The sequence below is a fragment of the Camelus dromedarius genome, chromosome 2, assembly GCF_036321535.1.
Source record: "Camelus dromedarius isolate mCamDro1 chromosome 2, mCamDro1.pat, whole genome shotgun sequence".
Classification (NCBI taxonomy): Eukaryota; Metazoa; Chordata; class Mammalia; order Artiodactyla; family Camelidae; genus Camelus; species Camelus dromedarius.
Genome location: NC_087437.1, coordinates 52,497,839 through 52,511,061, shown reverse-complemented (window position 1 = coordinate 52,511,061; position 13,223 = coordinate 52,497,839). Strand labels below are relative to the sequence as shown.

General features: G+C 41.2%; 1 protein-coding gene across 2 annotated transcripts in view; it reads left to right on the top strand.

The window, feature by feature from the left end:
* Window positions 1-13,223, top strand: part of LIPH (lipase H) — a 45,083-nt gene that overhangs the window by 13,858 nt on the left and 18,002 nt on the right. For both annotated transcript variants that reach the window (XM_010976164.3, XM_010976165.3), the window contains exons 2-5: window positions 1,792-2,159; window positions 3,568-3,676; window positions 9,042-9,143; window positions 10,934-11,023. In XM_010976164.3, coding sequence (XP_010974466.1) covers window positions 1,792-2,159; window positions 3,568-3,676; window positions 9,042-9,143; window positions 10,934-11,023 — 669 coding nt within the window. The remainder of the gene's footprint in view (window positions 1-1,791; window positions 2,160-3,567; window positions 3,677-9,041; window positions 9,144-10,933; window positions 11,024-13,223) is intronic.

Below are 13,223 nucleotides of genomic sequence, written 5' to 3'. Positions count from 1 at the left end.
ACACTCTCTCTTAATTTCTGCCATAACAAGATGCACAGGCTCATCTTAAGTTGTTCCTCTCACATCCCCAACCTTTCTTCTAAGGCCATTCTTAGAACTTATTCAGAAGGATGGATGCTTAAAGGTGATGCTTGAGCAAAGAAGGAGAGGGTCCAAGAAAGGCTACCATGGTTAACAGTTTCAGATGTTCTGAAAGGCATGGAGCAATTCACATCATTCTTTCCACCACCACCCCAGGTGGGCTCTGCAGACAAAGAAAGAAGTGCTTGAACCATGTAGATTTATTATTGAGTCCTCTACCATATGCTGGGCACTGTGAGGGATACACAAGATTATAAGACATCATTTCAAGGAGACTGTGGTCTAGCGGGATAGACACACATGTACCTAAATACCCATAATACATCCCTGAAAGTATTTTCATTGTACTGTCAATTAAGTGCAGTTTGGGGAGTTCTGGGTTGAAGAATAGACAGTATTTATGGCTATGAGAGTTGGAGAAGGCTTCACTGAGGTGAGTTTTAGTTTAGAACTTGAAAGAGGGTAGGATTTGGAAAAAATGGTTTTCTTGGTGAAAAAGATGTCGCTACTTATGAACTCTGAATCAGGTGTGACTTTGCAACTTCATTCAACTAGATCCAGCCTCTTGCTAGGTGCTATAAGGCACATAGAAAGAACTCCAATTGGTGTAGGACAGTACTCTTTTTTTTTTTTTTTTCTCTTTGCCCATTTGCTTCTCCTCCCGCTCCCCCCAGCCCTTTAAAATTGTAGTTGATTTACAATGTTGTGTTAGTTTCTAGCGTACAGTATGGTGATTCAGTCATACATGTATCTATATTCTTTTTCATATTCTTTTCATTATAGGTTATTATAAACTGTTTAATATCCTTGTACGATACAGTAGGACCTTGTTTATCTATTTTATATATAATAGTGTCTGCAAATCTCAAACTCCCAATTTATCCCTCCTCCCACTTCTCCCTTTGGTAGCCATAAATTTGTTTTCTATGTCTGTGAGTCTGTTCCTATTTTGCAAATAAGTTCATTTGTGTCATTTTTTTTTAGATTCCACATATAAGTGGTATCATATGGTGTTTGTCTTTTTCTTTCTGCCTTACTTCACCTAGTATGATAATCTCTAGGTCCATCCATGTTACTACAAATGGCATGATTTTATTCTTTTTCATAGCTGAGTAGTATTCCATTGTATACATATGCCACATTTCTCTATCCAGTCATCTGTTGGTGGACATTTAGTTTGCTTCCCTGTCTTGGCTATTGTAAATAGTGCTGCTATGAACACTGGGGTGCATGTATCTTTTCAAATTGGAGTTTTCTCTGGAAATATGCCCAGGAGTGGTACTGCTGGATCATATGATAACTCTATTTTTAGTTTTATAAGGAGTCTCCATACTGTTTTTCATAGTGGCTGCACCACTAACTAATTCCTACTAACACTGTAGGAGGGTTCCCCTTTTCTCTACACCCTCTCCAGCATTTATTGTTTGTGGACTGTTTGATGATGGCCATTCTGACTGGTATGAAGTGATACCTCATTGCAGTTTTGATTTGCAGTTCTCTGATAACTAGCGATATTGGGCATCTTTTCAGATGCCTATTGGCCGTCTGTATATCTTCAATGGAGAAATGTCTGTTTAGGTCTTCTGCCCATTTTTGGATTGGGGTTTGTTTGTTTGTTTTTTAATTGAGTTGTATGACCAGGATATCACTCTTGCTTAATGCCCAGCTCAGGAAAGAACCCTCACAATGTCCTCTAACTTTTATTTTCAGACACAGATGAAGAATGTCCTTCATTCACCAAACTGAGCTTTCACAGTGCAGTGGTTGGCACAGGACTAAATGTGAAGTTGATGCTCTACACAAGAAGAAACCCTACCTGTGCACAAGCCATCAACTCCACAGCTTTGGGGAACTTGAACGTGACCAAGAAAACGACCTTCATTGTCCATGGATTCAGGCCAACAGGTTCCCCTCCAGTTTGGATAGGGGACTTAGTAGAGGGTTTGCTCTCTGTAGAAGACATGAACGTGGTTGTCGTAGATTGGAATCGAGGAGCAACGACTGTAATATACAACCATGCCTCTAGTAAGACCAGAAAAGTAGCAATAGTCTTGAAGGAATTTATCGACCAAATGCTGGTAAGGGAGAATTCTTTTAGATAATTCTGGGCCAAGTTGAAACTGGCTCATTATCTGGATATTTGAAGCCAAGAGATATCTACAGTGAATAGGAGGACTATTTTGCAAATCTGAAAAGGCCTCAGGAAAGGTGAAGGGAAGAGCTGGAGTTAAGCCCCATAGGTATGGTTGTGCAGGTTGTGCACTGCACAGGGAACCCATCTAAGAGCACCATTGTCACTGTAGACATTGTAGATTTATATATCTGTAATTTTCTAGTGAATGACGGCAGAGTGTCCTGAAGAAGGGGCATCTTTTTCTAACTCACATAAAGATATCTTATGGGTAGAAGAGGGTCTGTCTAGGGGTTTCCTGGCTTCAATGCCTAGAGTTTCCTCAACTTCTATAGCTCCTCCTTTTCTTAGAAATGCCAAAAGGTTAGTGACCAGATTATCCAAAACCAAAACTGATACACATGGTCTTATGAAAGATTTGTGTGTGGGTATGATTTATCTTTTCAGAAGAGACTTAGAAAGATGAAATAAATCTTAAAGTTAATTTAGTAATCTATCTCATGAATTTCCCCTTTCATGAAATTAAAAATGACTTGGTATCAGGACTATTTCAGAGAATTACATCTGGTAGCCAGGGGTGACATAAATTTTACATGAGCTGCCCATCAAAGCCACAGCTCTTGGGAAAGTGAGTATTAAAATGACTCATTAAAAATAAAGAAAGGAAGAAAGGAAGAAAGGAAGGAAGAAAGAAAGAAAGAAAGAAAGAAAGAAAGAAAGAAAGAAAGAAAGAAAGAAAGAAAGAAAGAAAGAAAGAAAGAAAGAAAGAAAGAAAGGAGAGAGAGAGAGAGAAAGCAAGAAAGCAAGAAAGCAAGAACGTTAGGTAAAAACTTAAACATTTAAACTTAAATTTAAAAATTAATAAATAAAATTACTCATGACCAGCTTTCTTAGCAATCAGCTCTGCCCCTTTTCCTTCTTTCCTTTCCTCATTAATTGAGCCAGCATGAAGATGAAGGAGTTCATCAAAATGTTTTGTTGCCCTTCTCCTCAATTGGGAAGGTCTTAAAGATGTCTTCTTGGCTTGGATTCTAGCAGAAGAGTGAATGGAGACACTATGGCATAAAGGTTAAGGCACAGGTTTGGAGCTGGACCGACTGGTTTGAATCCTGCCTTGTCCCCTCCCCAACTGCCTGACCTTGGCAGATGACTTCAACCCTGGGTTCAGTTTCCTCCTCTGCATAATCAAAAGAACACCACTTAATTTGTGGAGCTGTTGTGACATTTCCATAAGATAATGGATATAAGGTGCTTAGAAATGTTTCCCCAAAGTCAACAGTTAAGGAAATTTCTCTAAATGTTGTCAACTCCCCAGGCTGTCACAATTTATACTGACGGACCTCTTGAAATTCCAGGCAGGAGAAGCTTCTCTTGATGACATTTACATGATTGGAGTAAGTCTAGGTGCCCACATAGCTGGGTTTGTTGGAAAGATGTACGATGGCCAGCTGGGGAGAATTACAGGTAAGGCTTCCTGTGAATGGGCACAGGGTAGCAGGCCTGGGGGAGGTGTTCCCTGGGGGAGCATGATGCAGGCCATCCAAGTCCTTGGGTTCAAAGCCAGTTACTTAACCTCTCTGAGCAAACGTCCTCTTGTGCAAAGGGAAGAACATAGTAATACTGACCTTAGTAATATTAAATTGGTTATTTCATACATTATGTGCAAAGCACTTTGTAAATTGTATCTGCCATAGTAAAGATTGCTGGTGACTATATTTTTCTTATGGCTACAAAAACAGCTATGTCCCATGGGGATTTGATCTGTGTGCCCCAAGCAGAGAGCCTTCTTCCTTTCATTTAATCCAGGATGATTTGAGCTACATATCTAATATGTCCCCAGGCATAGCTGGAGTCTCATGGTAGGAAAAGGAGATGGGAATTTTGATGGCTGGGGCTTACTCGCTGAATATCAGCTTTCAGAACAAAGCTGAATGAAAATCCTCAGAAACACAGCAGGTAAAACTCTGAAGATTCCCTTGCTGGGTTCATTTGCTCTGTAACTCTCCACCGCTATGGATGAAGGTCTGAGGGAGGCTTTCTCTTTCAGAGACCCAAGACTTTTGGCATCCGTTACCTTTCCCAGAACCGATCCTGATGCTGGGATAGCCATTTCAAATCTAGGGAATCTCGAAGGTAGAAGCGAACAGAGGGAGGGGAGAGGTAAATGATTCAAATCCACTACATTTGGGAGGTAACCTTTTAGAGCCACAAGTTTGAATGTGCTGCTTAACTTGACAGGTGGCCCTGGGCAAGACTCTCTCTCTCTTTCAGTCCCTCTTTCTCTCAGTCCCTTTCTCTCTCTCTCTCTCTCTCTCTCTCTCTCACACACACACACACATACACACACACACACACACAAACACACACACACACACACACACACACACACACACACACACATACACTGGTGTCTCTTCTAGCCCTGATACTTGAGATCACATTCTTTTTCCTGGCTATTTTTTTTCTCACTTTCACCCCAAAGGTTAAGGTTGCCCTCATCTTATTTACCTGCATTCCTAGGGAAGCAAAGTTCTTTCTTAGTTTTTAAAATGATTACTATAATGTCTTTATTTTTTAAAAGTTTACTTTCCTTTCTGTGTACAAAGGATAGATGACTTGAGTTTGCTTGTTTTCCTTATCTATTGGGAGTTTCTCTTCTGGTGTGTAGGACCTTTCCCAGTGTTGTGTTTGCAGTTGATCCTCGAAAGAAAGAAAAAAAGGAAAGAAAGAGAGGGAGGGATGGAGGAAGAAAGAAAAAAGAAGAGAAAAAAGGAAGGAAAAGAAAAGAGGGGAAAAAAAGGTTCGGATTTATAGCATTTGCGGATATACTGCATTTCCATGGTGTACCTACTCCCACTGTGGCTGATTTTAAGCTACTGACCTGACATCACTAACCACAAAGTCTGGGAGGAGATAAGCAAAACCTAAGGGAGGAGGGTATAGCTCAGCATGCATGAGGTCCTGGGTTCAATCCCTAGCACTTCCTCTTAAAGTAAATAAATAAATAGACCTAATTACCTGCCTCCTCCCACCCTTCGCCCCGCCACCACACACACAAAATAAAAGATAAGCAAAATCTGCTCTCTCCAGGGCTGTGCTGGTGCCGGGGCAGGGGCGTTCCTCTAGCCCACGACTGCCGTGACTACCGTATTCTACCGGCAAACACCACCCCCTGCCATTTTGCAATTCAGCCTCCCAGCGAACCTGTTTCCTTGACTACTTTGAATGTGAATGCACTGTAACCTGGTCTCTGACCATGGAAATTCCCCAAGCCAGCCTCCCTTCTGGCCCTACTCTGTGGCCTGGACTTAGCCAACAGACCACAGCTCAAAGTTCTGTCTTCTCTGACTGCCCCATGGTCTCCCAATTCCTCATCATCTCGGAGCCCAAGGTCAGTCTCACCTGTCCCTGAGAGCTGTTATAGGAGTAAAGCGTTTCTCTTCCCCGCTCACCTCCCACTGCCTTGCCTGAGTGGGATCACCACGCTGTGGAACAGGAATACCACCTGTTACCCAAGGACACAATCCTGTCCCAGCTCCCGAGCGTCGGGTGGTTCTGCTTGCTAATTATCTAGGCCAGAATGGCTGCTGCTTCTCTCCCATCCTCCCCTCCTTTTTTTTTTTTTAAGTGTAAGGGTTTTTTAAAATTATGTGATATATAGGCTAAATATTTCACATGTTCTGATTCCTTCCACCATCCATCACCTTCTGTCTCCCAATGTTTGAATCATAATCTTTCAGAAAGCCCTTACAAAAAGAATTTTTGCTCCGTCCACAGTTGTCATGTCAGTCAGTCTTGCCACAATTCTTTCATTTGGGCTTCTTTGATCTCCAGTGGAATATGGACACACTTCAAAATTCCTCCACCTGTAACCTTTGGGATCCAGTTTCCTCAAGCAATGGACTTTAGGACTATATTTAAGGTCAGAGGAGATGGGTCTGCCTGGTTCTGAATTTTAGACCCCTTCTAAACATGCATTAAGTTCAAATTATATTCACTCCTAAGCTATCACACCCTAGAACAGTACTGATGGTTGAGAGAGGTCAATACTTAGGGTAAAAAGTTTGACTGTTAGGTTTTTCATTGTTTATTGAGCAGCTATGTCTTGTCATTCTTTCCCATAGTTCTGCATTATTATACCACTGCACGCATATTACACTCCTACGTAGTTCTGTGAATAAAGGGGCCCATTTCCCTTTTTGTCTTCTCTTCTTCCTTCCTTCTGCTTTTCTTCTGGCACATCTCGGGATTTTACTTTTCATTAACTCCTTCAACAGAAGATGGCAGAAGAAGAATGGATTTAAAAACATTTCAAGTACCTACATCATTTGATAACATTAAATTTGATTCTTAAACTTCAGGGTGCAATAAATCACCTTGGGGTGCCGGATACAATGCTGACTTGCTGAATTGGAATCTCTGAGGTTAGAGTCCAGGATTCTGTACTTTTAACCAGAAGATGCAGGTGGTCTGGACACCACACTTTAAGAAATGACCATAGAGCTGTGTTGTCTGATATGGTAGCCAAGAGCCACATGTGCCACCGATCACCTGAAATGCTGCTAATATGAACTGAGATGTGCTATAAGTTCAAAACATACACTGGATTTTGAAGACTAGGTACAAAAAAAGAATATTTAAAAATCTCAAAAATTTTAATATTATTTAAATGATAATATTGTGGGTATACTGGGTTAAATAAACTGGGTTAAATATAATGTATTATTAAAATTTTTCTTGTTTCTTTTTACTTTTTTAAGAGGTTGCTAAAAATTTTTAAATTATAAATGTGGCTCACATTATATTTCTTTTTTTTTTTTTTACATTATATTTCTGTTGGACAGCACTGCCTTAGCAAGTTCACAGTGACCTTGGGGATGGGAGTAAGAAGCCCCTGAAACTGCATGCAAAATGTTTGACATCTGTCCTGGGGAGAGGTCCAGAGCTTTCATCAAATTCTCGGACTGGATAATCTTGCAATCAATGCCAGGGATCACTAGCTACACACTTTTCTGGTGATTGCAGAACAGCAAGAAAGAGTTCCACTTTCTGATTTTGTCTCTATTCTATAATAATCTCAGAATATTCTGGATTCAGATCCAGGAGTCCTTTTATAAGTCTTCTGAAGTAGCAATTAATTCTATCTCCATGTTGCAGATAAGGAAACTGAGGTTCAGAGAAGTAAAGTAACCTCCCTAAGCTCACTCAGCTGGTTAGCCCAAAGTTCAGGGTGCCATGTCACATCTACCTGACTCCAGTGGTCTCTGCTCACAAAATCTGCAGCTTTTTAGGACAGTTTGTGATTTTTGGCTGACAGTGGGAGCCGATCATTTGCTATGGCTTATCTCTAGGATCTTACATCCAAGTTTACCATGACTGTCCCCATTTGTGTCTTCTGTTCTGGTATAATTATTAACAGCACCCTCATCACTTTCAAAATTGCCCTGGTTTGGACTTTACATGGTAAACCGATTTATCCACCATGGATCTGGAGGCTGCTACAAGCTGGGGCTCTCACTATTCATTTTCTCAGACTGGAAGGGGTGCTGTTTCACATGAGGAGGGGGAGGCTTCTCCAGCAAACTCTTTCCAACGTTGTGAGTTTCTCACGCTGTGCTGAGAACATCCTGTGGACTTGGGTGCCTGGGTTTTGATCCACCTCCTCCCACAACAGTTTAGTTGGGAGCAGACAGAAGAGAAAGAAAAACTGGATGGGGGGAATGAGAGGGAGATAAGAAAAGGAGGCAGATAAAGACATGAGAAGCAAGGGTGTTGGCTGAGGAGAAATGGAGAGATTGAGGCTAGAACCAGGAATGCAGAGACAAAGATGCCATCTCTTGGATTTCATAGCACTGAGGGATTGATGTCATTTAAAATAACCTTCATAGATAAAAACTTGGAGACATTCCTTGAAACCTTTTTCTCTCCAGGTAAGTTTCTAGTTAGCAAGGCCTCCTGGATCCTCTGGTGTTTTGTTTTTAGTTTGTGGTTACATCATCATAGGAGCGGCTCTCTTGTTTTTACGGCTGTTTCATAGTGATGGTGAGGAATATCCAGATGGCGTTGACCAAGGGCAGGAAATCAGTTCAGGCATTTATACGGTGGGTTAACTCTGCAGGTACTGACACCCATTTTATTTCCCTCTTCGTTACCTAGTCTAATACTTGGCCTGACCAATGGATCTCACAGTTTCCCACTGAGTTTGCCAAACCCAGTTCAGTGAAATCAAAAGCTCAACAGAGAGAGGTGGTTGCATTGTGAGGCTCTGGTCCTAGTTAAGACACTTGATCTCCTCGAACCTCAGTTCATTCATTTGTAAAATGGGAATGATAACAGCTACTCTACCTCCCTCACAAGGCCTGTGTGGTGGACTATGTGAACTAGTAACTGAATTAAAATGGAAACAGTAAAGGAGTTTTAGTAACAACAAGAAACAAAAGTTGAATGAGGTTTCTGGAATATTTAAAATGGGATAAAGATAAGTATAGTGTCTGCTTTTTATATGCACCCTTAGATGCTTTGTTCCTGAGGAACCAGTTTATCCCCATGTCCTGGTCCCCATATGTCTGTGCATTCCCTGCTGTGAAGCCTGGCACAAAACAGACCTCCTTGTGGAGTCTGGATGCACTGCCAGGGTAACCACCTCTGCTGTGGGAAAAGGCTACGGGGCTGTGGAGAGGAGCCTGACAAAGCAGGATTGGAATGTGAGTGCTTGCCCACCGGAGGGTGCCCTGCAGCCTGGGAGCCGTTCTCACGGGGAGGGATCAAAAGCCAGGCTGCAGGTGACTCATGGTGTGGGGCTGCCAAGCTGACTCTGTTTTCCTTCCAGGTCTGGACCCTGCGGGCCCTTTATTCAACGGGAAACCTCCAGAGGACAGATTAGATCCCGGTGACGCACAGTTCATTGATGTCATCCATTCCGACATTGATGGTAACATTCCTGTCCTGGTGGGTCAGTGAGCCCCCAGACTCCCAAAGAGTCTCCCCCTGAGGGGATCCTCATGCAGAGGCAGATCAGGTTCTGCCAGAGTCCCTCTTTTCCTATATTGGAGGGAAGCGGGCTTAATGCAGGCACCCAGGATCTCCTGCGGGATGGAGGTGCTGTCCTTATTTTTTATTTTTGGGGGGAGGTAATTAGGTGTGTTTGTTTATTTATTTATTTTCTTAGAGGAGGATTGAACCCAGGACCTTGTGCACGCTAAGCATGTACTCCACTACTTGAGCTACATCCTCCCCCTCATCTCGTCTTATTTTTAAAGTTACCATCTTGACCAATCAAGGACAGGCCGATTTGTACACCATGTGGACAGATACTTCCATAAGTGCAATGGGGTTTGGATGCATGATTTCCTGTTTTTGTTGGTTCTTTCTCATTATTTCCCTAAGCTGAAATGTACATTCAAGTGTTGTGTCTCACCACACAGAGCGCCTCTGAACCACCTAGAGCTCTCCAGCTCTCTGTGGCTCTTTCTGGCCAGTTCTGTCTTTGACGGTGTTGATTTCATATCCAGGATTGGGCACATGGCTTGGGCGTCGGGCTGATGTTAAAGATGGTCTTTACAACCAGATGTCTGGGGAAAGAGCTAGAGTAGGAACTTGGGGAGGGCTGAGGGAACAGAGCAGAGTGGTCATTTCATAGTACACCCTCTCTGTGATACAGCCACCTGAAAAACCTTTGACTGCCTATCATGGGCGCTCTGGTGTGGTACTCAGCAATTATTTGTCTTAGAAGAAACAGCTTTGTGAAATAGCTGCGTTCTTACTGTGTAGTTTGCAAAGTATTCCCTTCCTTAAGTGCAGTACTTCAATGCCATTTTAATGCCTGATGGCATTGAGTAATTTACTTTTCATTCTTGGAAAGAAAGCAAATTTTGAGGGAAAAAGTATAAGCTTTGTAGTCAGGCAGTGGTGGACTCAAAATTCCAGGTTTTGTTCTTTCTGGTGGTGTCATGTTTATTCCATAAGTCCTCTGAGCCCCAGCATCTTCATCTGTAACTTACTTCATTTGAATTTTAAAATGGCTACTTTTTCAACATTGTGAAAATTAGAAGAAAGCTATGTAAAACCCCTACTATCATGCCCACAGACACATGTAGGTTCTCAATCTTTAATGGCTATTAGTATTATTGCAGTGATGTTCTATACACACACACAAAATCTTTTAATCAAGCATTTTACTGATTACTTTGGGGTTACAAGGTAAAGAGAATAAGCTATTATTAAATCCAGCTACAGTCTTCTACGTCCCCAATTTCTAGAAGAGTTTCCAATCTTTCAACTATCCTAGGTCCCCAAATTTTAAATTTTAGGTCCCCTTCTAAATGATAGTTCATTTTTTCCTGTTTCTTACTCATTGAAGAGTTACACAAATGCAATTAGAGGATCAGGAAGTATCCAGTAATAAGAAGGTTCCGGCCAAATTGAAAAGGAAACATCATTTTATCAGCCTCGCGGTGAATGAGTGACCAAACTCTCTTACATCTTCAGAAATATTATAAATAAATTCCATTACCATCTTCTTTGTCTCCTAGTTGGAAATCATTGCTTTCTAACTAACTATCTGGGTAACTTTGGGTAAAATATTTAAATAAGTGTAACAACAACCACCATAGCAGCAACAACAACAATAATAATACAATCCCTGCCTGTCCTATAGGCAAATGAGCTATGAGATGGGGAAAATTCAAAGCAGTATAAGAACATAGTATATTCTCTTTTTAGCACTGGGCTACAAGGAACCATTAGGGAACATAGATTTCTACCCAAATGGAGGATTGGATCAACCTGGCTGTCCCCAAACAATATTTGGAGGTAAGTGCAGATACTTTATATTTTGTAAAATGGTGGTTTAAAAAAAGTGTATTTAAAAAATCTGATATTATTCTATGTGCAATCATTTTAATAGAGAACATATTTCCTGAGAAGACAGAGGTGGTATAAATATAAATTAAACATTATTATTCAAATATACTACTTTAAAAAAAACATAACCATATGATTATAAGCTATTATGAATTATTTCTCTCTTTTGAAAGGGTGTGTTTTTGACCTAGAAACTCCACATCTGGAAATCTCTCCCAGAGAAATAATGGAAAATGTAGTGAAAAATCAGAGTGCAAAGATATTCAACGCAACATTATTTATAATAGTTAAGTTTTTAGAAACAATCTAAATGTCCAACATAGGAAAATTATTAAATAGTACGGTACACCCACACAAAAGAATATAATTCTTAAAAATCACATTGTCAGGTTAATGAAAATGCTTACAATATGATGTTAACTGAATAAGATACAAAATTATACAGTATAATCCCACCTTGTTTTTTAGATGTATATTTGTACATGTGTAGCTATAGAAAAAAAAGACTAAACATAAATGCTCCCCAGTAATTATTAGTGGTGATCTCTGGATATTAGGTTTCTAGGTGATTTTTGCATCATAACTTGCTATTATTTTTTATTTTCTAAATAAGCATGTATTGGTTTTACAACAAGAAAAAACTCACAAAACGAAAGTGAGTAGTTTGAGGGCAACATAAAAGTGTGGTGGGGAGGACAGAATTAAAAAAACTCATCCCTAAGTGCTCTGAATCTGTACTTCACCATTGTTAAAGAAGTTCAACAATCACAGAAATCATTCTAGAAAAAGATGAATCTTGTTACAAAATGATAGCTGTATACAGCTGCATGGAAATGATGTAGTGTTTGAAAATGATCCAGATGAATGGCATAAGTAGGGCCAACCTTATTGTACCATAAATGTGTGTGTTCAAATCCCGTCCTGTGTGCTAGAGTGTAACTACATCCACGAGGATCCAGAGATCATGTGCTTTGCTTATAAATGACATCCTCTGTAGTGTTATTAACTTGTTTCTGCAAGTGGAAGTTTCAGGAACAATAATTAAATGTTGACTTGTCAGACTGTACTGCAGTCCAGCTTGGCCCCAGGCTTCTCCTCTCTCACCCAGTATATTTCTTTTTGTCCTTCACTGATCTTTTCTATGGACATACGTAGACTCTGGAGGAAGAAAAAAACGTCGATCTGACTGCGGCACCCAGTACCTCTCCAAACTACTAGCTCACAATCATAACTCCTCTTTTCATGGGGTCACTGTTTGCTCTTCAGATCCTTACCTCCTTTGATTACCCATCTTTGGGACCCAGTTCCCATTTCTGAATGACTTCATCATCTGACCCATCAACCTTCTGACAGCCTCTCTGATATTTTGTGCTGCAGTGTTTCATCATCTCCAACTCTTCTGATGCCCATCTCTGTGCCTCATCAGCCTCCTCTTTCACCGTCACACCACATGGCACCCACCAAGAACTAACATGGGGCTTGCCTCTCTCACCTCTTCTTGCCCATTTATGGCTTCCACCACCACCTCCTATGGCTCCACCTCTCTCACTTCACCCTTCACCTCTGTAGCAGAAACAGAGCCCCTGCCATTTGGCTCCTCTTATGAATGCCCATCTTGGCTTGGGCACATTCGGGAGGAATCATGGAGTCTTGTTGATCGAGTGCAAGATCCAGACAAACTTGCTAACTTCTCCACGGTTCTCAATGATGCTGGAAAATCCTCATGTTTATCTCTTGCTGACTCCCTGTGATCACTCCTCATGCTTCCATTCCAAATGCCTTCCCACCTATAAATCCTAGATTTGACTTTTGTACCGAGATCAAGGTCCCACCTGAAGGAGCCACTTTATCTATTTGAATCTGAGATCACAAGGTTGCTCTTTACCTTCATGTTCCCTTCTGACCCAGGGTGGAGGAGGCATCCCCCATCCTTTTCACAGCTCTCTCCTCTCCTTGCCCTACTTGGGGATCTTCTTCTGCCAGTTACTTCCCAATCCCTTCTTTCTCCGATGTCTTTACTAGTTTAAGTGTGCTTGCCTTCTGCTGAAAACCTCTAGGGGATCTCTGACTGCCTTGAAATTTTCTCCTCCTTTCACTGACAAAGGCAGGATGTAGGTTGAATCCTGATTCCTCCACATAATAGCTGTGT